At 44.8% G+C, this 23967-nt stretch overlaps 1 protein-coding gene across 2 annotated transcripts; it reads right to left on the bottom strand.

Moving 5' to 3' along the window:
• Nucleotides 1-1093: 1093 nt before the first annotated feature.
• Nucleotides 1094-23283, bottom strand: LOC124883714 (zinc finger C3H1 domain-containing protein-like). 2 transcript variants are annotated; one of them, XM_047390974.1, is made up of 35 exons: nt 22639-23283; nt 21496-21885; nt 20924-21114; nt 18916-19318; nt 18384-18592; nt 18184-18307; nt 18016-18110; nt 17216-17407; nt 16680-16835; nt 16445-16582; nt 16228-16346; nt 16018-16146; nt 15700-15874; nt 15482-15610; nt 10385-11008; nt 10087-10193; nt 9860-9991; nt 9669-9790; nt 9362-9463; nt 9153-9281; nt 7879-8053; nt 7617-7803; nt 7252-7440; nt 6687-6924; nt 6505-6610; nt 6098-6296; nt 5921-6015; nt 5735-5842; nt 5512-5616; nt 5263-5416; nt 5019-5119; nt 4802-4903; nt 4021-4060; nt 2608-2670; nt 1094-1724 (listed from the first exon to the last, which is right to left on the bottom strand). In XM_047390974.1, the coding sequence occupies exons 1-35, from the start codon at nt 23174-23176 to the stop codon at nt 1614-1616; spliced, it is 6177 nt and encodes a 2058-aa protein (XP_047246930.1). In that variant the 5' UTR covers nt 23177-23283; the 3' UTR covers nt 1094-1613. The 2 variants fall into 2 exon arrangements, with proteins under 2 accessions (XP_047246930.1, XP_047246927.1); XM_047390971.1 differs by having other exon boundaries at nt 16680-16838.
• Between the last annotated feature and the right edge of the window lie 684 nt (nt 23284-23967).

The following is a 23967-nucleotide window of genomic DNA, read 5'->3' on the forward strand; positions in this document are numbered from 1 at the left end:
GTTGGCCATTTTGTTGATAGTTTAAGTAAAAATGATCATGTATAAAATGTCACCCCTCTGCAGTTTTCTGTTCCAATTCACTGTATGGTTTAGGATCATTTACTTAAACCTAAACAGAAGGGCCTCAATCAACCTTAGGCCAGGTCTGATTGCAAACAAACAATTTAATTGACTTTATCACAGAATGTTTCACTTGATCCTCAAATTATTAAATATATATATATTCACATATATGTAAATAATATAGTGAAGGTTTCTTGGTTGCCCCCTGGTGGTCTGTGAGCTTTGTACAGTCACCGAGTTTGCTTCTGCCTTGGGCGTGTCCTGTATCAAACTACTAGTAATCTAATTGATTTGTCTGTAAAGAATCAGATTTCATCCTAAATTAAATAGAACATCCATTGTCTACACCTGTACCTTGTATTAAACTGAGTGCAAATCATTTTTAGAAAATATTCAGTTTTGTCTTAATTTGCTAGCTTCATTACTCATTACAAATCATCATAGGGCAATTCACATAGGAAAAATAAGTCATAATTTTCAGTATGAAGTTTAAATATAAACAGTAACAATTCAAATCCAGTTGCATTCCAACAAACACCAATTCAGCAAAGGTTAATTTGATGCAAATTTAGTCATTTCCTACTGAACTTCAGTTAAAATCTTAAAATGAGGCAGCAGCATCTCTCCAATTGTTTTTAACCTTTCCTCATTTTTAACTGGTATGTAGACATGGTGCTGATTTTTCTTCATGGTTCGTTGATCCTCATTCTTCAGGAGTTTATCAGTAATCTGCTGGTGTTTTTTTCAGTGCAGTCATAATTAAGCACGTTTAATCAGTTTGATGTTAAAAAAAAAAAAACTAAATCCTAACACCCATTTAGAATTTTTTTCTAAAGTCCATTTGGTATTTTTAACTGAAAGCCTGTTTGTTTGTGCAGTAATGTGTCTTGGCCAGCATTTCAGAACCATTTTTCAGGTGTAGCTGCAGCACATTTCCGTTCTGCTGACCAGCCACCCATCATGGTGTTATGTTATCCTGATGTACGCTTCCAAACGAACACTCGGACACAAGAAAAACTCAGACACTCGCTTCCATGTTCATAAAAAATAATTTAATCACATCTGACAAGTAGAAAACAACACTGGCAGCACAAAAGTCTCTTTAGTTGTCATGACAACAGATTGCACATGAGCAGTCCGGCTGAGCTCGGTGGCTTGTCGTGGCGACCTTCATTTCCGTGGCAGTCTCTTACATACTCAGCCAATCAGAAAACACTACACCGGCAGGTGGCCGTCTCCGCACAGATACTGGATCAATAACCTGAACACTTCTCTTTAATCAGTTTACCAAAATAAAAGTCCACACACAAAGAAAACAAAAAGTGGGGGTGGGGTGGGGCTGCCCCACTCCTCCTCAGGTGAGTGAAATAAAAAGGGAGGGAAATGAGTCCAACTGAAAGGTGAGAGCAACTAAAGAGAAGGTGATGAAGAGCAAAGGCGTCACTCAGCAGCAGCTCATACTTACATTCACTGAGGTAGGGTGGCAGGCTGGGGGCGTGGCCTTACCTCGTCAATCAGTCACCTAGTGATCAGCTCTACTATCAGTCTGATCAAAGATTCACCCCCCCGATGCTCCGGTTGACGCCCGCCTGCTGACAGCAGTCCACCAGCCGCCGCAGACGGTCAGAGGCTCCGCCCTCCATTGCCTCGAACAACAACCGCTGCAGAGAGGGGGGGGGGGGCGGGCAAAGAGAGAAAGAGAAACAGAGAGGAGAGGGGGGAAGGGGGGCAGAAGGAACAGAGAGGAGAGGGGAGGAAGGGGAGGACAGACAGATGAGGTCACACAGGGATGGAAGGGATGGAGGGAAGGGCCAGGTGAACATGCTGTACACAGGTGAGTCAAAACAGCTCAGTCAGCAGACCTATAGAGTCCCTGATCCACATCTGCTCATCCATGCTCAAAACTGATTAAAACATCCAACTGATGATCTGCTTGATCTGAACATCAGCTCTGATCTGTTCCAGGTTTCTATTACTCCTTACCATGAGAGTCACTTAAGCCCTGTTCCAGAACCACATCTGGGTCAATGTCTGATTCTGGTCTCTTCTGAAAGCTAACACTCTACTCTGAACTTTGGTCCAAACAGTTGGGATAACTAAATGTTCATGGGACTGAGTTTCAGAAGTTTAAACATACTAACAACGTTGAAGATTTTCTTGGTACAGATGCCTGTTGATGACTGGAGTTTGAAAACCCAATCAGATCACAGCCTGGTGTCAGACCCAGTCCTACTACAGATCTAAAAAAACCATTTCTTGAACTGTAAGAGAAAACATGTAGTGTTTGTTTCAGATAGCACCCATCTGCAGCCATCTCTAGTGATCCTATCTGAGCATGCTCAGATCTTTCCACAGCGGAAAGACCCTAAGCTGTGTAAGACACATTATCAGCTCAAAACACCTGATCAGAGCAAGTCTTTCAGAATAAAAGCCTCCATCATCAGATGGTCCTGATTTCACATGGAGCGAGCTCAGACTCAGGAGGTGAGGAAGCATTTACAACTGTGCGTGTTTGCATATGTGTGTGTGTCACAGGTGAATTACATCTTTCCACAGGGCGGCGCACAGCGGCAGGTTTTGGACAGCTTGCTGATACAGAAGACGCATCTAGGAGAACAACAGACAAAATAAAAGAGAAGAAGAGAGACGGAGACGCCGGAGCATCAGCTCAGTTCAGCAGAGACAAACAAACAGGTACATTACATCTGGGACAGGTGTGGACAGGTAACACCTGCAGAAGAGAGAAGAGCTTCAAAATTTTGGTCAAACTGCTCTTCATCCAGTCAGCAGCAGACATACACCCTGAAAACACCTGAGTGTGGGTTAGGACATGCTAACCCTACAATAAATAACCAGAGACCTGCTGCTGCAGGGACGACATTTCTCTGGGATTTACAGCAGAGATGACTTAGAATTCAGCTGCTGACGGAAATCAGCTGATTTTAGACTTGACCCGTTCTCACTGTTGACTGGTCAGTCGGAAACTAAAAACATGACCATTTTCAATTAGTGAACAACACTCCTCATTGTTGATGTTGTTCTTGTGTGAAGAGACTCAGCTATTTCCATATTCTAAAGAGTTTACCCAAAAGGTAAGCTGCCATTTAAAGAGGAAACTGCAGGTGTCTACTTCTGTTCTTCATCAGCAGACTCATTTTTACTGTTAGAAACGCTCACTGCTAATATAAAACGATAATGCCAGTTGAAAATGGAAGCTCTAATCACTTTGTCCTTGTACTGAAATAAGGGGAAATCTTATTTAGAGTTGTGTAGTCCAGACTGCTCCCTAGCACACACAGTTTGATGTTACCTCTGGTCCAAATGTAAAGATGATCAATCACGGAAAACGTACTTAAGACTCCTGAATAGTTACAGTACTTAAGTGAATGATTTCACTGTTTAATATGTCTGACAGTAAATTAGTTTCCCGCTCATAAATATCAAGTTGGAAAAACTCATTTCTTTTGAATGGATCTTCCAGACAAAAATATGGCAATATGATAACTTCTACACTGAGAAATGCAAGAAAATAAATAAATACATATTGAAGACTGTTAACGTTTCTCTAAAGTAAATAATTAATATCTTCTGTAGCTCATAAGCTAGTCAGAACTTCACATAATTAGCAATCAAAAACTTCCACAAAATCTCTGATCTGTGCATTTCTATTTAACAGAGCTCGGTTGTGTCTCACATGGTTTCAGTCCTTCTGGGAGCGCTCCTCCCCTGATGAAGAGACTCAAATCCAATAAAAACTGACCAGTGAGCTGTGATAACAGATTCTAGAGAGGTAGCACAGATGCAGCCAAGAACTTTCTGCAACAGATCATCTGAAAAGGACATCTTTGTATCCTGACAGCACCGACACCCGGTGGCCACCTGAGGTTACTGCAGACTGAATGATGGGAGTTAATGGATGACGCAGAACAACCACCCCCCCCCAGTACCGGGACTCACCTGGCCACGCTCCTTCAGCTCCCGCTCCACAGCGATCGCTCTGAACAGAAACACCACAAACAGTCAGTTCTGATCTCACTGAATCTGCTGTCAATAAATCCCCCAAACTGAGACCAACACAGAGTGCTCTTTGTCTGTGAGGCTGTCAAAGAGTTTTATAAATTCAACTGATTGGATAAACTGCTCTTAAACTGCTCAGGCTCAGACTAAGGCTGCATAATGTACCGTCATATATCTTCACCATAGTATCACATGTCACAAAAAAAACTATTTGGAGTGAAATCATTTTTGGCTAATATGATCCAATTGTTATGAATTTGCATTTGTCCTAATACGGAGCCAGTTGGTCAGTCTCACAGCAGCAGATGCTCACACCAAAAATGTTAAAAGGTCACAGAGTGATGGAAGCACAGAGGAGTGAGAGGAAAGGAGAAATGAGGCAGATATCCCGATATAGTTATCCAATATTTACCAACATGATGCAATATATTCTAATATCGTGCAGCCCTAACTGAGACCTCAACATTCTCCTCCTGACTTTTATTGTTGAGATGCATCAGCTCCACCTGAGATCATTCACTGATAAAACAAACAAACAAAAAAAAAAAACCAGCAAACATCCACCTGATCAGAAGCAGATTTATTCATTAGCTGAACAGCCTGGTTTCTAAAACAACCCTTGAATGAAACAAAATCGATCTTAGCGGGAAATTAAACTGTTGCATCACGTCGGATCTGCTCATGTGCACCATGATCCACAATCACACAAGTGTTCACTCACATTCTCCAGCTGGACAAACATCTGGGAGTGTTGCCGGTCAGCATACGGGCCTGAAACTTCAGCTGCTCCATGTTTCCTTCAAGAAGCTCCTGATGCAACAACCTGTAAATCAAGAGCACGACTCACACACAGCTGCAACAAAACAACAGCAGGAACAGACAGTGGAGTCCTAGTGCCCCAACTCTCAGACACCTGCAGCTTGCTTGTGTGTGTGTACCTAAGACCCAGCTCAGTGTTGTTTGGCATAGCATTTCTCAGTCTCTCCAGTACCAGAGCACGCTGGGACAGTGGCACACCTCTCAGGTAAAGGGAAACAACCTGGAGAAGGAAACCGGAACCATCAGCAGCAGGTTTACGTATCCTGCTGTTACTTTATCGTTAAGGTCTGTTCTTGATCCAGAAACTTTACTTCCAACAAACTGAGTACATTTAGATGTGCTCTGGACCTGCTGGTCTCTTACCTTGTTATGGAAGTCGTAGCAGCTCCAGAACTGTGCAGGGTTGAAGGGAAGCTCTAACCGTGAAGGAAGTGTGCTGAGGCAACGATGGACCAGATCTGGGAACAGTTTTCGAGTGACGCTGAGGGTCTGCGGACTACAGCTGAACTGCAGGTAGCTGAGGTAGAAGCAGAGAGAGCAGAGTCGGTGGGAGCGGAGCTGCAACAAATGTTTCTGTTAGGTTGAATTTATTAACGCCGTAGGTGCACTCACTCCATCCACAGAGTGTGAAGATCCTCAAGCTGCAGAACCGACCCCAACGCTCGTTCAAATGCCTCAATGGCCTCCTCCTCGGAGCCGTGCAGCCACATCCAACGACTGGAAAAATAAATCTAGCTCTAAAGACCACTCGGTTTCAGCCCTGATGCTTGCTGCATATTTAGCTCCACCCTCCTTGGTCATGCATGTTCATTAAGGCTGTATAGAGAGGACTCACCAGTGAAGCAGGTGAAGAAAAGATGTTTGCTGTCTGAGCTGCTCCTCCAGCTCGGTCCTGATGATGGGGCCGCTTAGCAGCTCTGGGGTGGAAAATCCTAGGAAGTGACTGATGTAACAAAAAGCAAAGCCACGTTAATCTTACATAAACCCCTCTGGACGTTTGTGGAGGCGGAGCTTTAATTACCGTAGGACGTCCACAGGTGTCTTCTGACTCTGTTCGTCCTCACAGAGCGACAGGATGAATCCTCGGAACAGAGGAGAAATAGCATTCGACTTGTCCTGCAGAGGACATTAAAGACCCAGAGTGAAGAACAGAAACCTGTAAAGACTCGGCGGCCTGTGAATAGACAGGGGAGCTGACCTGAGCCATAAGGAACCTGCAGCAGTGGTAGAACACCTGAGCGTTGTGTGGGCAGTCAGCCAGAGCGTTCAGCCACATGCTGACAGCCTGCTCGCCGTTTCCTCCACTGATGTGGAGGTCGGCTAGAGCGTCACGCAGCGTGCATGAGTCAGGAAAAAACTCCAACAGAGACACGCACAGAGCCACGCCCTCTTCATACCTGCAGGAACACACATCATGCTCATCAGGCTGAAACACACAACGGATCGACGTTTTAACCCAAACTTTGCATTAGAGAAACTTCTTGTTTGCTCCTGAACCCCCCAGCACAACTGGTCATACAGACTTGGAGATATGTGATGAGGTATTTTCTGAAAATAGAGCGGAGTGATGGACTGACTGGCTGCAAGAAACATCAGTGGGCCCACCTTTGCAACATTTTGTAAAGCAGGACGAGGTTGGTGTAGAGCGGCATGCAGGCCAGCGTCCTCTCACTGTCGGGCACAGATTCCTCACTGCACTGATGGATGGCATCTGAAACAGCAACACAGAAGATAAGACTCTGAGACCAGAGTCTCAACTGTTATGATATGAAGGTGCCACCTCAGACCTTGGAAAAGAGCAACAAGCATGTCGGGAGGCGTGCTGATGTCCTGCTGCGTCGTCCACGGCAGCTGGAAGGACTTCGTGCAGACTAGCCTTCCTGGGCCGGACTCTGCCGGGTCGTACAGGCTGGACGGCAGCTCGTCAAACTCAGTCAGGTGAATGTAGGAGAGCCAGAGCAGCGCCCGGTCGCTGGCTGTCAGGAACTCTGCTAAGCTGTGGTCCTGAGCTGATTTCAAGGCCATCTGAAACAAACAGCTGTGGTCAACAAGCGAACCAATCTACCATCCAGTGAAGAACACAGAGCTGCTTTTTGAACCATCGAAACATAACCCCCGAGTCAGTGCGAGTTCTCTGCACCGAAGAAAATCTCCCACATCAGTTAAGACGGTGTTAGAAGGAGTTAGCAGGATACTGATGTTTCATTTCACTATACTCAAAACATCCTGCTGCTGTCAGATAAACTGCTTCCTGTCGGTCATGAAACACTCTGAAACAAACTGCCAGCACTCTTTCATGACTCTTGACTGATTATTAAAACACCCCATCAGGACCTGAAGGTGGAGTTTTACCTGTAAGATGGCCAAAGCGCTCTCCATCCGGCCTGTAAACAGATTAAGTTGCACTCTGTAGAGCAGAGCCTCCATCAGCTGGAAGGATAGCTTCTCTGTGACGCCTGTGGACGCCTCGTCCTGTAGGAACTGCAGCAGGCGGTCGCACACATAGTCCTTCTCCTCAAACGAGCTCTCCAGGGTCAGGTACTGAGGAACAGAAAAATTAAAGCCCATGAGACCCAAAGGTGCTCCTAAACACAACTGACCCCCACAAGACGTTTCAGAACCACTGCGGTTAAATGCATGAGACCCCTGGAAAACCACACAGATGGTCATTTAAAACAAGAGGTTTTAAATGAACAGAATGAAACATAAGAACCTACGTTCCACCACACTCTGTGGTTGGGTGCATGCTCCACGGCCATCTCACACATCTCCCGCACCTCCTCCTGGCTGCCTCGTCTGGAGAATAGAGACAGGTAGTGACTCCACACCTCGGGGTCGTCACAGTTACTCTCCAGAGCACGAGAGAGGGTATTCAGAGCTGCTTCCAGACATTCTGCTGCAGAGCTGGAGAGATCCAACCCCATGTTAAAACCAGAACCAGAATCAGGGGCTGAATAAGCAGCTCAGATGGAAACTTACGCCTCGCTTTGGTTCAAGTACTTGAAGGCGAGTTTGATCCATAACTGAGTGTCTCTCGGACTCTCCAGGATGCTCGCCTCTAGGTTGGAAATGTCATCTGTCTCGCTAACGAAGTACCGTCGGTCCTCAGAGGTGACCACGTCCACAGCAGGCTTGATGCTCTTTGAGAAGTCGTCTGGTCAAACATGAAGACAAGAGAGATGGCGCTATTAAAAGGTATGAGATCATCTTTGTCTCTTAATAACTTTCATGGCTGGTAGAGTTGGGAAAATAATTGATATTTGAATATAATTCATGGTAGAGAAAATTAATTAAAAAAGATACGCATTTATGTCAAAATCAATACAAACTGAGCCATTTACTTCTCGCCAACTTGTTGCGCTTCTTCTCACAGCTGCACAGCAATAAATCACACATTCAGGCCCCCCAGAGGATGCTGCTAGAAGTTTAAAACTTTAACATGACAAGTTCCTCCGGAGCAGGGGTTTTACGACCTTCTTTAGCCGACAAGGAAAAGTTAAAAGCGTTTTTCTGGGGCATTATGCTTGAGGCAGATGAAAAGGAAAAGCAGGACAACCTAGAGGATACCAGTAAGCCCCGATGCTAGCTGTGCTAGTCCTACAATAAACACTCTGATGTTTGAGCAATTTATGAAGGTCAGTGGCGATCCTGTATCTGCTACAGTGGAGAAGAAAACATACCACATGGCATAAGCTAATGTTATCTGAATAGATATTAGCAACTTACTGATAGCACGACTACAGTGTTCTGTCTAAATTCTCCAGTGCCCAGTAGGTGAACAATGCTGTGTTTTATTTTGGGTATGAATTAAGGCAGGAAAATGTCAGCTTCTAAATAGTAAAACAGCCATTTTCAATACCGTGTATTGAAAATGGTATCGAGTACAGAGCATTTTCTTGTTTTCTGTATCGAATTTTAAACCGTCACATCGTGACAACCGTTAGCCGCTAAAATTTGCAGAATAAAGCGGATATTCCCTGCCGTGCCGTTTTTCTTCAATAAAGTCAACCGTGCAATGGAGAGAATCTCCTATTTTTCATTTTTTGTAGAACAAATCTGATACTGGAAGGCAACCAACCCCAACATGCTGCTTGCCTAATCTGTCATGGGTGGAGGAATGAGGAAGGGCCTGTTTAAAAGGTGGCATGCATGGAGTGTCTGCTGCTAATGAAACCTTGCTTAGCTCCAAAATGTAATAAAGCTGCAGCTCTTTGAGAAGATCAGCTCCAGTTCTCAGGATCACAGTGCCTCACCTCCTCCTACAGTCGTCAGGTTAGCAGCTGATGCATCATCATCGCTGTCGTCCTCTGGGCCGGCGGAGCCCAGTGCCGACGGCTTCGGTTTCCACCTCCTTGTGTCTTTGCAGGTGGTGTATGGAGGCACTGAGAAACCATTAACAGATTGAGTAAGAGGGCTGAAACCAGCAGCTGATGATCACATGGTTCAAGGAGGAATTACCAACCGTGTCGCTTGCTTTCGTTGACTTTACTGACCAGTAGGACAGCCTTCTGATCAATCCCCATTCGGTCTTTGTTTGGACCAAACAGCTTCTTCATGTAGTTCTCTGCACAATGCAAACAGTTTTATGCCAAGTGACTGACGGTTGTGTGTTACAACAGCGGAAAAGATGGAACAATTTTACAGGATCGATTTTTAATCGTCTGTTTTGGTTTGAACTGATCTGACCCACAAACAGTCCTGGACATCTCTCCTTCTTGTCAGATTAAAAGGTAGCAGTGAAACAAAGCTACAGCTCTGCAGAGACCCACCTGTGGCGGTGCGGATCTCCTCATCCGAGCTGCTCTCCGAACAGCCAATCAGGGTCAGATTATAGGACAGAATCTCCTGGAAGAGCTGATTCCCGCTCAGCGTGCAATTCCTCATGTGCTGCCTGCAGACAGATGGATGTTACAGAGGGCAGCGGTCAGGACAGGGACTGAACCAATCTGCAGACACTTACCATCTGCAGCCGTCGTCGTTGCAGGTTCCTGTCAGGTCAAAGCGACAGAAACACTTGTTTGGTTCGATGGTGTTGCTGTAGGTCACAGAGCTTAGAGAAAACTTCTCCTTGGTCCTGTAGTAGGGACTGAACCTGCCAGGGAGAAACGGGGTCAGATGATGAAGAATTTATGTTGTGATAGCAAGCAGCTCGCCAGGTTTGCTCCAAGGAATCCTGTGTGTTCCTACCTATATGACCTGAAGACTAGCAATGGGCTGCGATATGGCTCAAATGAGACCGGCTTTAGCTCCGATACCACAGGCTGGTTCCCAGCTTCCAGCTCCACTGGGACCAGCTGACCCGGAACAGAGAGGAAGAACATCAGTGAATGAACTCTCAAAACATCACAGCGATTTCACTCCCATGTGTTAACTCCTAATGACTGGTTAATAATCAACTATCAGAGGGATCAAACAGCTGAACTCACCGAGCAGAAAACTGTTAAAATAACAGCTGTAACATGTGACCCTGTACAGAGGTTATTACCTGTCCAGTGGAGGAGTCATTAATGTCCTCCTTTATTTTACGCAGCTCCCTCTGCAGCAGCTCCTCCAGCCGGGCCTGCTGCTGGTACCTCTTCTTTAGACCGTCCACGTCCAGACCCGCAAACATCTCTGCAGGGAGCTCCGAGCTGGATGCCATCTTGTTTGCCTTAGAGCTGCTGCCGTCTTTAGAAGCGGCAGAGTTTGGAGTTTCCAGGTGGGGTTTGGTGAAGGAGCTGCTGGATTTCCGGAGGGAGGCACGGCGGCTGCCTTTAGCTACAGCCAAGAGAGGGGCAGCCTCTGGTTCTTGATCCTCAGTCTCGGGTATGTCCTCACTGTCCAGAACCAGCTTGTCCTGGGACAGGTCGTGCAGGGAGGGCTGAGGTAGGTGAAAGGGGCTGGAGGGGGGCAGCTGCTGGCTCTGAGTGGGAGGGGGTGGGACGGGTGCTGGGGCTGGTAGTTCTGCTGGGACTACTTTGTTGCGCCGAGCTTGAGCCTCCTTTAGTTTCTGGATCTTGAGGGCGTACTCAGACTCCAACTGCTGTAATCGCCGTTTCTGAGCGATGAGCTCGGCAAAGTGTCGCTCAGAGCCACGAGGAGCTGTGTCCAGACGTTGCAGCTTGCTGGGCTGCAGAGACAGAACAGAGACGCAGTCAGAGCTGCACACAGAGACTGTTTTTACTTCTAAAGATCAGCCTCTGGAAAAGCAGGTGAACACAGTAATTTCTGGAACATTCAGTCCAATTGTTTTTAAGAGTTTATGGTTGCATTTATCACAATATCCCTGCCCAACATGCACACGGCCAAGAACTGCCTGGCCTGCAACAAGTGTTAACTAAGTACCAGGCATTCAGGCCCTTTATGCCTGTTATATATATATTTGTGTAACACTTGTTTAATGCAGCATCTTTTACAAGATAGAGATGTGCTAGTCATTAACCTGTTAAGCCCTAAGGGGTTTTAGAGCAATTTCCACCTGAAATTACATACCTTAAATAAATCAAGTATAGCTCCACAGTTATAAGGCCTACATGCAACCTTTTGATACCTATGTAAAGGTAAGACATAAAAGAATATTATTTCCAGTGGAACCACTATGGTAACTGTTATTATGTCTGATTTATTTGTGATTAAACAAAGAAAAAATAAAAGGTTTTAAGCCTCGCCAAATGTTTTTTGTAAATGAACATTGCAACTTTGGAAATCCTTTGGAATTCCTAGGAAAACCCCAGGTTGCCTTCATCCACATCTTCACTATAACTGCAGCAAATTTGGACTGAATGAGTTGAAGCATATATGTTCCACAAACGTTTTAGAGGGCAATGTCGCAGGCGGAAATGGCAGTTAGGCAAAGGGTGCCAAAACCTTCCCAAATGTCTTTTTCACCTCATAAAAAGGAAATAAAAGGGAATCTGGTCAAATAAAAGGGCTGATTTCCACTGTATGAGTCCTTCTGCATATGACATAGCCTTTAGTTATGACATTTACCCTGTATCATCAAAATGTACAGTTGCAAACATAACTGGAAGCTAAGTAGCGCACAAGCTAGCAGCTGGTGGACAGCAACCAGCAGACTGTAGTGTTCAAGCAAATTACATCACCAGAGAAGGTGCTAGAAAGACAAGTTATGTCTTGTTAGAAAGGTGACTGTCTCTTGTTTGTTATGAGACGTGTGGCTGCTGCAAAGACAAAGGTTCTTTTTGTATCGTTTTGTTTACAGAGTCAGCAATGTCTGAGGGACCTTAAAATGTCATCGTCTGTGTTTAGGTTGCTGTAAAACCTAAAGGGAATTTGTGCAAAATTCATTTGGGGAATTGTTTTGTGAAGATTAAAGCCTCCTCTTGCGATATATTTAAGAAAACAAAATTGGTTTTACCTAGTTTTATAGAACGCCAAAAAGGGCGTGGCCTAGCGGGCCCGCCAGCGGAGTCACGCCAGGCTTAACAGGTTAAGAAACAACATGAAGTCCAATACTGTACTATTAAGTTATCAGACACGTAATACATTTCATGTTTCCACACTGAGATCTTGTTCTAGTGTTATGACGCTTAGCAACATTTCTCCTGCAGTAAACCCTAATCTCTCAGGGTATTATCCTAAAACATTACTGTGACTGGCTTTTAAATAAAGTGAGATGTTATCAGTTTTAATTCTTGCAACATTATCCCTTTGTCCCATTGCTGGTACAAATTAACGCATGGCTGATACAAAACGCCTTGCAGCAGACGGCTCCATCAGGTACAAAATGACCAAAACTACAAAGGCGCAAAAGAGTAGATGGTTATTACATATTTTGTTTAGCAGTAATAGAATTTGTGGCCATAAATAATCAAAACACATTATAGGTGCTATGCATTTTATTGTTACCAAATGGAGTTAATACAAGAAGTTAAGAAGTTTGTCTTTTTGAAGACCCACACTACAGCAAAGTCCACCAGAAACTCCAGTCAGAACTTATGGCAACTGAACCAGCAGATGATGGTTGATCACCAAAGAAAAACATGCAAAATAACCAGAAACAAATTAAACAGGGCTGTTGCTGATTACATCTGTATGGACCAGATCCTTGTAGCTAGCCATCTTACTGTCCAACTAGTTATCATTAGTTACTGGTTACAGTGTTGCAGAGCCACCATTAGCTTTCAGGTTTAACTCATGTTACTAATTATTTGGTTAGTTACAGGTTAAACTAACTGCTCTAGTTGTCAAGTCATCATTAGCTTATTGCTTTAACTCTTGTAGCTAGTTATCTGATTCGCTTCTGGTTAAATTGCTGAAACCTAATGCTACATCCTCGTTAGTTTACAGGTTTAACTCTTGCAGGTAGTTATTTGATTAATTACCGGTTAAACCGCTGTAACATGATGCAGTCATTATTGGCTTACAGGTTTAACTCTTATAGCTAGTTATTCAATTATTCACCTGTTAAAGCGCTGCAAACTGATGCAGAGTCATTGTTGCCTTACTGATTTAACTCCTATAATTAGTTAATTAATTACCGGTTAAACCGCTGTAAGTTTTGCTAAAATATCATTAGTTAACAAGTTTAACTCTTATCGCTAGTTATTCGATTAATTACCGGTTAAATCACTGTAATCTGATGCTAAAATATCGCTAGCTTACACGTTTAAACTTATAGCGAGTTATTATGTTAGTTACTATTAAACCGATCTGCTGAGTCATTGTTTTATTAGCTCATAGCCAACAGCCCTCTAACCTATAAAAAACAGCTGCAACAGCGGATTTAATTGATAAAAATCCATCGGTACATGATTACTAACAAGTTTTTGAACCACAAATCACCTTAGAACAGATACGTTTAACTGCTCCGTAACTGTAAAGTTCCGGATAAATCCGGTTCGGTTGGAGGGTTCGGACTTTTATTGCAGGTGCGTCACTATTCACCAAGCTGTCACTGCACCGAGACCGCTGCTGCTTCCTGATTTACGCCTCAAAGAAGAGCAAGAAACGATAATTTATTGCCCCACAGCAAGATTGGGATTCACCGACAGATGTAACTTAATAAATTACAATATCATGGAAATGTTTATTCCATTAGTTCAAACAATGAAACCACTGCATAATTATTGCATAATCAGTGCTTTTTATAAAAATAAGACTGTACAGTTATGAAAATGATTCTACCAAATGTACAAGGGAAATGTGATCATCCAAAAAGTGTGCTTTTGTATATTTGTGCAAAAACACACCATTTACAAGAAGATGGAAACATGCATGAATAACAGTTCTGCTGGGTGGTACATGCATAAATAAGGCTTAAAGACGCCCATGTCAGCAGAAAGAAGCATGAAGTAATATAGTAGGTGACCATGCTGATTTTGAACTTCATAAACACAGTGGACCACCACCAGCAGATGACATGGCTCCTAGAATGATCCCTGACTGCGGAAGCGTCACCTTGGACCTCATGAAACCTAGATTCCATACCTCTTAACTCTTCACCCAAAATCACATTTGTTTCCAAATAAAATAAAAAATGTACTTTCATCAGAAAAGAGGGCTTTGGACCACTGAGCAACAGTTCATTCCCTCTACCCCATTGCCTTAGTGAGAAGTTTCTAATTATGTCCCTCATTCAGGGATGGCTTAACACAAGGTTTGTGACGGTCATGGTCCTTGTTTTGGACACATCTGTGTGTGGTGGCTCTTAAACAAAGGACAGACTCCCATTGCAGCCTCGTGTATCTACACCAACCTCTGGGCTTTGCTTCACATTCCTCTCAAGTCTGCCGTTATCCCTGTCGCCTCAGCACTGACCTATTACAATTTTCTTCTTCCACTCAACTTTCCAGTTATATGCGTAGACACATTAGGACAGATGCCAAGAGCCAGCTTCTTTAGTAACCATTATACATTTTGTGGGTTACCCTCCCGGAGGATGTCAAAGACTGTCTGCTGGACAACTGTCATGACAGTTGGTGACAACTGACAATTTTAGGTGTATCAATGAGCTTTTTATTTGTCACTTTACTGCTTTACTTAATTTCACAGAAGACAATTGTCATGAGAGTTGTCCAGCAGACCAGCTGGTGTTATACAATCACTATGATTGTATAAAACATAACAAAACAAACAACCAATACTTTTATTGGGTTTTCACTAGCTGTAAGCAAGAATAAACTTAACTAAATGCTTGTGATATGGCTGTGTGCAATGGATCTATACAAAATATTTTCAACTGAATCACTGAAATAAATATGATATTTGATCTACTGATATATACCTGTCATCAGATGGTGATGAATGGTTGATTCATGAGGACACTGTTTTCATATTAAGCCTTTCAGAACGTTTAAGTTTTAGTTTGCTGGAGTGATTTAAGCATAAAATAAATCCAAGTGGAAAGTATATTCTGGTTTAGTTGTGACAAGGTGGAATCAGTGTCAGCTGTTTTTATTTGGCTCACTGAAAAACCTGCTGAGAACAGATATTTTTTGTGACCTGATAAGTGAAACCTTTAGCTTGAAAAGACGAAGCAGATGTGTTTCCGTCTGGGCAACCTGTCACATTACAGTAAGGAGTTTCAGCTCTGAAAGCAGCTGTTTCCTCTGAGTAACAGGAAGTTAAAGCCATCTCTCACCATGGTCTGGTTGGACTCTGTGGGGCGTTTGGGTCCTCTGCCGGCAACCAGCTGAGCCTGCATCAGATCCTGCTCCAGTCGGACAGCCACAGTCTTCTTCAGGGACACCCGCTGTTCAACACGCTGCACCTGCAGGGGACCCTCCTGTTAGCCCTCCAAACAGAATGAAACCAACAGGACAGGGACATGCATGTTACAGAGGAGAGGTATGACCAAACCTGTTCCTGCAACTTCTTCAGCAGCGTCCTGTTGGCAGCCACAATCTTTTCAGACGCCTGCAGCTGCTCTCTCAGTTTGACCATCTTGGTCTCAGCTGCCCTTAGGGTCTCTGACTTTTTCAGCTCCTGTTGCAGCAGATGTCTAAGGATGGCTTCGTCCCTCTGCAGCAGCTCTCTGTGGACACACAGGATAAGACACTGGCTTGGTCTCCGTAAAAGAACTGCAGTCAGTTCAGGCTGAACAGTGACCACCTCACAAAGAGCTCTGCACGATAAAATATCCTCACCTGCTCTCTGCAGAGGGATGGGACACCTTACCTGTGCTTGCTGAGTCTCTGCTCAGCCTCACTCAGCCTGAGCTCAGCCGCTGGTTTTGAGGAGGACTCCAGAACAGGTTCCGGGGCAGCAGGCGAGCTGCGATCCTTCAGCATCCTCTGCTTCTCCCTGCTGTAGCATCAGGTCATGTTTCAGTTCTCAAATATCTCAGTTTCAATCATTTGTGTGTTTGTAACAGCTTCCTGGTACTACCTGGCGATCTCCTCTTTGAGGAGACGGTACTCTGCCTTCTTGGCTTCAGGGAGAGTTTCTGGGGTTCTGACTGGGTTGTTCTCCTTCTCACATCCTGATGCCGTTTTCGGCTTTGTTGCCTGCCAAACATCAGAACACGGAGCAGACGTAAACATGCAGCCACATTTCCTTCGGGTTCTGCACAGCAGTCTTACGGTCAGTTAAAAGAGTGCCCCACCTCAACAGTCCTTCGGACCTCTTTGATCATGAACTCCAGACCTCCAAACACAGTCTGGGAGGAGCTGCAGGGGTCCAGGTCTGAGTCACTATCATCTGAATCTTTGAGGGAAACCACCACAGACTTGTGCCTGGGTAGCTGCAAAGAGAACATACAGGAGAGAAGCTGATCCTGGACCAGTGTTTGAAAATGCAGAACAGACTGGGGTAAGTGGAAACAATTGGGAGCATCTTACCACCAGTGGACCTCTGGCAGCAGGATGCGCTCTGCTGAACCTGCTGCTCCGGGACGGGGGCACTGTGTTCAGGCTGACCGTGCTCAAGTTTCCTCTGGGGGGCAGTTGGACTTCGACGGGAGGCGGACAGCTCGGAGACGGGGGACCGCTGGAGCTCTTCTGGTCAGGACAGAAGACATGATCATGGTAGTTAGGACGTGGGCTAAGGTCATGCTGCTGTAGACGGGCTCCGCACAGCTCTGCTCTCAGCTGTGATTAATGGAGACTGGTCACAGGATGAAACCTCCTGCAGACGGCTGATGAACCCGGCAGTTCCCAGGCTGTTCATGGTAAATGGGTTACCCCGCAGAGTCCATCAGCTCTTCATGTTTAAAATTTTCACTCACTCAGTTCAACCGTTTTGGCTCAGAATAATGAAACTGTTGTTTCTATTCTAAAAGGCGAGTGGAATAGTTTGTTAATGACTCCTTCACAGAGTCATGATTTTACTCCACCTGGCTGGGACCTGTTATACCAGTCTGACCTGGAAGACTCACCTCAGCTGCTGCCACCCTCTTGTTGGCCATCGACATAAGACATGTCTCCCTGAGCAGCATCTCCTCCTCCTCCTCTTCGTCAGCAAACGGAGGCTTGGGGGGAGGCTCCAATTCATCAGGAGGTGGGGGGAGAGGGGGAGGTGGGGGAGGAATACCTGGCATGATGGGGGAGAGGAAGGCCTGCGAGAAATCCTAAAGGGTGGAGGGAGACAATCGATTGCAACAAATATACAATCCATACAGTAATAGATTACAATATTCACCAAAGGATAATGATCTGAAAACAGAAATAAGTGGGGGGTGTTCCATTTTGAAGAGGGAAGCTGACAGGCCGGTGTTAGGGAGCGTTCTTATTGTAAACTATTTAAAAAGGGAACAGAGTATTTGGGAGCGTTCCATTTTCAGGAGATGATGTTACATTAACAGCGTATTGAGAAGTGTAGTGGGGAGCATTGCCTTCTGAGTTTACATTGAGTGATTAGTGGTGGGGAGTGTTCCAATTTGCGGAATTGATAATAGACAAACATTGCTGTGGGGAGCATTCCATTGTGAGTTTATGTTAAATTATCTGAATAGTGGGGAGTGTTCCATTCTTTTACTGTACATCAAAAGCATTAGAGTGGTAGGAAGCATTTCATCCTGAGTTTTTATTACAGGGTCAGCGAGGTCAGGAGCTTTTCATTTTGCGGAGTTGGTATTAAATGAACTGTGTTGTAGGGAGTGATCCTGTATCATAGAGGTGGGAAGTGTTCCATTTTTTAGGGGTTGATGTTAAATAAAGATTGTTGTGGGGAGCATACCATTCCGTAGGCTGCAGCCTCAGCACCATAGAGGCCCAGTGGAGGATAGCACACAGTCTCATCTGAAGGCAGGAAGTTGTGCATGGGTGATGGCACTGATGGAAACAGGAAATGTATTATTTAACGGTAAACAGGAAGTAAGGGACAGCTAATGTGTGTCCTGCTCACCTGGTGAGCTGGTCTCACTGTCCGTGTCCATGGCTACCTCGTCGTAGTTGTCATACTGGTAGAGGTTCCCTGAGGTGTCCAGGCCTGGCTTTCCGGCACATTTCCTGTGGTCCTGGTCTCTGGACTGTATATAGACAGCTGATTGGTGACTGTATGAGAACATCACACTCACTTGAGCACAATCTAAGGTGAGCTCTTACCCTACTGTGTGTCCTCTTTCCTCCAACCAGCTTCATGAAGCGGTTGTACTGCTCGTCCTGGTTGGACAAGTCCCGAATGCGGCGGATTTCCTCCTCCCGTTTCCGGCGATCATCCTCCTCCTGCCGTCGAGTCTCCTCCTGTTTTCGCTGCTGCTGCAGCTTCCACGTACGGAGCTGCTGTTTCCTGACCGCCTGCTTGGCTGTGGAGCCTGGAGAGACATCGGTAGAGATTATGCAGTCAGGTCAGTCATGGCCCGGTGACCTAAAAAGGACCCGTAGAAGCATGCGTCCTCACATAGACGGAGTGAACACATCTAATGCAAAACTACCACTATTACATGGATGACCCCAGAGAACACTCACACATCTCTGAACAGAAAACCGCTTTGTTTCCTGATGACGAAAAGTTTGGAACTTCTTCACGGTTTTAAATCAACATATTTTTCTGATTTTTTTATCATTTTACACTTAAAAACAAAACCCGTATTTAAGTTCTGGAGGTTCCACCCACTCCCTTCACCTGTCATCTCACCTGGATTGATCAGCCTCTTTGTGCTGTGAGCTTTTCCTAAAGCTCGGCTCCTGTCAGCTGGGACTCTGGGACCTGGCTTCGGACTCTGTTTCAGTCGGTCTCTGCCGGCTAGTCTGGGCCCGCCCTTGGTCCTGTCTCTGTCTGAAGCTTTGGACCTGCTCCTATTCTGTTCTGCAGCGGTGGCGGCAGCTGCAGAGGAGGCGGACCTGGTCGTGACTCGCTGCCTGTCCGGCGGAGTTGCTCCAGAACCAGGAACCGAGTCCTGGGAGGCTTTAACAATCCGGTCTTTGCTCTTTCTCATCACCTGCTGCTCCTGCTGCTGCCACTTCTTACTGGCTGACTGCAGCGCCAAGAGGCGGAGCTGCAGCTCTGATAGCTCCTCCTCCTCCAGCTTCTCCACAGGCTGAGAAGACAGTTACATCTGTTAACATCACACGGTCAAATAAACCAGGTCATACCCAAGACCTGCTGGGGAATATCCAACATGACCTGCCACCCCAGAGAACAAGGAGAACCAGATAAAAACCTATGACAGCTTCAGCCTCATCAGGGTAACAGAAACGATTTAATGCTCTGACTTTCTTACAACTGCGAAAGCAGTAGCACTCAGGTGTTTGCACGTTTTCTCTTTCATAAAACTCGAGAAACGGCAGCACCTGGATCGCTTCCTTTACCACCGCAGGCAGCATCTATTAGACTGGTTGAAGTTTGTAAGCTGTGCGCAGACTGTACACTGACGATAGGCAGGACATTGAGCTGCTTATCCATCATTCTATACTTTTTTTTTTTTTATTACCTCTGTTTGATTTTCTGTATCATTGTAATGTTTTTCCTTATGTACAGCGCCTTGAATGACTTGTTGCTGAAAGCGCTATATAAATAAACTTGACTTGATATTGATAGCTTCAGTCCAAACCCTAATGGTGCGTTCAGACTGAACACGATTTGAGCGTCAAAAAGGCGTCCAACGCCTTAAGTTGGACGCTTGTGCACTTTGAACTCAGATGCTCTAGACGAGTGTCAAAAATGCTTTAGACGCGCGTCTGTGAAAACTGTTGACAGACACGTGTTGGGAGGAGCTACCCTTGGTTATTTTCCTTTTCCGGTCTCTTGTGTACAATGGCAGATGCAACCAAGAGAGTGGCTTGGCTTTATTTTCAGACAAATGACGGGACAAACTGTGACAATAATGTCCATTTTCCACTGGCTCGTTTTATTCACTGCAGCTCCGCTCCACTCAGGTGGGGGGTGGCGGGAGAAGAAGCGAGGAGAGACGCTGCTGTTTGGACTGGTGAAGCTCCAGAGTTTGCCTGAAGAAGTTCCAATTTTATGAGGAAGTTTTTGTCTCATCCATGGCAATAATAAGGACGCAGATTTTAAAATGCAAACCTGCAGACTTTTGACCAGAGAAAAGTTAGTTTTAAGTTTAACATTGGATATTCGTGCTCCATGGATACAGTGGGACTTCCTCCTTTCTTTTATTTCAGCCTTCAGACATGGTTTAGAATTTGTAAATAGTAAAATGATCCTTTCAGTCTGATTCCACCATAAGTTTTAAACTTTCAGGGGTTGGTTCTACACCCGCAGATATCAACAGAATGACACATAGAGCCACCGCTGTGGAAACCAGATGAACTAATAAATCAAACCAAGCTGTCGACCGCTCTGAGAGATCCTGACAGGGTGGTGCGTTATAGAGCAGCTACTGTAGGGAGAGCATGCACACTGCAGAGCTGCAACAAACTGCAAACTTCTCTGTGCAAAACTGATGTACTTTATCCAAGCTCATTGCTGTGTCTTAGTTCTGCTCCTCTTACAGCACAGAATTTATTGTGGGTGGGCAAACTGATTTTTATAGTTTACAGTTCTTTAGATTTTATTACTTTTGCCATACTCTAACAGTAAACGTCCCTGAAAAAACTGAAGGCATCTATCTGTCCATCCAGCTGCATTACTCCTGTCCAGGAACAGTGTTCAGTGGGAAGTCACAGAAATCATTAGAGCTCACCTTGTCAGAAGACACAGTTGACTCCTCACTGGAGGCTGATGATTCACTGCAACACAAGCTGACATGTTGAGAATTCTGCTTCTCCTCTTGATTGGTTTCCTCACCAGAAGGTGCGCCCTGCTGCTGCTCCTCCACAGCTGCAGCTACATTTCCCTCAGGTTCTGCGGCCTCTGAGCTTCCTGGTTCTGCACCTGATGAAACACAGCGAGAGTGAAGTGAAACCCACCTGAAAGGAAAGCTGTGCATCTGCTCTGTTGAATCCTGCTTGCAGACACAAAGCATCATGTGAAAGGACCGTAGCAACAGACTGACTACAGATCAGGCTGCTTTTAGATCAGGCTGAGTACCCAGAGGACATGTGGGCCTGCCTCGGATGAAGCAGCTTTCTCACCAAAGTTACTTCTGTGTGACGACTGTGGAGGTGCAGTTAAATCTGCAGCCTGAAATTGCATCGTCTGTCATCACCTCTTAGGTGGTTCCTGTCACCACTAAATGTTCTTACAGTGGAGAACCTATGGATAAGAACAGAGTTCCTCTACGGCGAATCCAGCTTCATCACCATTTTGCCTCACCTCCTGTATCCTGCTCTTCCAACTTCCTTTGCAGCTCATCCAGTTCAGCAGGCGTGGGAAGTTTATGTCGAAGAGGTTTGATGTTGAACGCCTGGAAAACTTTCTTCTCATCCTTATCCAGCTGCTCTTCTCCCACTGGACCTAAAGACAGTTCTGGTGTTGGTTCTGGTGCCAGTCTGGCCTCTGCAGGAGGAGCGGCAGCGGCATTATCCGTGACAGGGGAAGCTGCCGGCTCCAGCGCCATAGTCTCAGCTTTGCGGATGCAATCAAGCTCCAGCTGGATCTGCTTGTACTTGGACAGCAGATCCTCGAAGCTCTCGTCCATACTGGGATCGGGTCTGGTGATGTTAGAACCCACTTTCCTGACTCGGACCCTTGGCGGCTGCTTCTCTGAGGTTCTTAATAAGGAAAAATAATCATTTTAGGAGTCAGGGAGAACTAAACGTTTAGTGTTCCTGAAAATAAAGCGGTTTTGTAGATGCTAGAGCTGCTGGAGTCTGGACTTCCACAAACTCACTTCCTGCCCACAAAGCTGCTGGAACATTAGGGAAGTTACTCCAGAAACTCCACGTTTACTGAAAGAAAAACCTCACATTTCAACTATACAATGCTCTATCAAATAATCAGATTTTATGTTTCTTTAGTTAAACGTCAGGTCAAACAGTCACAGCAGAGAAACCAGAACTGTGTATTAGTAATCTCTATTAAATAAATATTAAATCTGGAAAACTTACTGCAAAAGCAGCAAACATCTAGTTTAACGACGTGAGACGAAATGTTAATTCAGGGGATGTGAAATTAAAAAAACAAATGAACATTTTAAGAAAAGTTTCTGTAAACTTTCAAAAAGGTGTAAAACACAAACTGTAAAATCTGTTGCTGAATCTTTGTTTATTCATCTGAATCCTGTCAGAAGTACTGATCCATAGTCAACTTGTTCTGATCACACACAAAACACTGGTTCTGATGATACTGTGCTTTAGCTTACTGCTCCAGTTTAGATCTAGCTGCTTTCTGTCAAACCTCACCCACCTGGACCGGTTCTGAACTGGCCCGGCGTTTCCCTGTAACTCAGTGAATAATCCTAAGTGTTCGGAGCCTGCTCGGGTTCCATTATAAACCTGTCAGATCCATAAAGGATACGAATTCTTGAGGGAGATCCGTGGATGTCTACGGGTCCGGGTCTTCCATGTCCACCTCTGTTGTTGCCCCCGAGACCTCCTCCTCGTTTCCAGGACCCCCGTCCTCCGTTCGGCAAGACCCGGTGCCGAAACCTTCCCAGAGCTCCATGGCTCCGCTCCCAGAAGTTGGAGCGGTTGTTGGTCTCTCCGTGCAGAACGAGTCCGGGTGGCGGCGGCAGAGGAGGCAGCGACATCCCGGGAGGCGGCGGGGCGGGAGGCCGGTCTGGCTGCCTTAGGTTCGGGGGGAACAGACCGTGAAGGTGAGGTCCGGGGTTGTAGGGCATCATGAGCCTAAAGTCATGCGGTGGGGGCCCCAGTAGAGACCGTATGTTATGCGGTAATTGGTGCTGTTTTCTCGGCCGCGGCCTAGCGCCGCCGCGGGGCCTGCGCCCTTCCCCCCGCCGCGGAGGAGCCCTCTCCTCGGTTTCATCATCGCAGATCTCTCCGTCTTCTAGCTCCCCGTCCTCTGCCTTTGATCGACTGACACTATTTGAATTCATGTCAGGTTGAGCGCGGTGATCGTGGGTTATAAATCAACGGGCGGCCCCGGAGCAGATCGGTCTCTGGCTTCTCCTACGTCTGCTCCGGTTCTTCTCGGTTAGCTCACTGCTAGCTACTAATCTAAACTACCGCGATACAAGCTGGCTGTGCGAGACTTTAGCTTTCTGGAAACAGACCTTATAAGGAAGGAGGAAACTACGTGCACATACAAGGACGTTGACTACAGCTATTTTTTTTTTTTATGAGGGACCAAAAATGACAAAATGAAAAATAAATAAATACACATATAAATAAATAAATACACATATAAATGTATAAATAAATAAATATAAGAATAAATAAATACACATAAATGTATAAATAAATAAATACACATATAAATGTATTAATAAATAAATACATAAATAAATACACATATAAATGTATAAATAAATAAATATAAGAATAAATAAATACACATAAATATATTACTGCATAAATGAATAAATATAAAAATAAATAAATACACATATAAATGTATTTATCTATTTATTCATTTATTTTCTCCTTTTTTGTGGATTTATACATTTATGTATTTATTCATTCATTTATTTATAATTGTTTTCATTTATACATTTATTTATTCATACATTCATTTATTTATACTTTTATTTATTTCTTCCTACATTTATTTCTGTATTTCTACATTTCCACATTTTCATTTATACATTTATTTATTCATACATTCATTTATTTATACTTTTATTTATTTCTTCCTACATTTATTTCTGTATTTCTACATTTCCACATT

The sequence above is a fragment of the Girardinichthys multiradiatus genome, chromosome 2 (genome assembly GCF_021462225.1).
Source record: "Girardinichthys multiradiatus isolate DD_20200921_A chromosome 2, DD_fGirMul_XY1, whole genome shotgun sequence".
Taxonomy (NCBI): Eukaryota; Metazoa; Chordata; class Actinopteri; order Cyprinodontiformes; family Goodeidae; genus Girardinichthys; species Girardinichthys multiradiatus.

Coding starts and splice junctions, on each gene's coding strand:
- LOC124883714 (XM_047390971.1), bottom strand. CDS start 23,176: ATGAATTCAAATAGTGTCAGTCGATCAAAGGCAGAGGACGGGGAGCTA. Junction 16,839..17,215: donor AGAGGGTGGCAGCAGCTGAG/GTGAGTCTTCCA, acceptor TGTCCTGACCAG/AAGAGCTCCAGCGGTCCCCC. Junction 7,441..7,616: donor ACCACAGAGTGTGGTGGAAC/GTAGGTTCTTAT, acceptor TCTGTTCCTCAG/TACCTGACCCTGGAGAGCTC.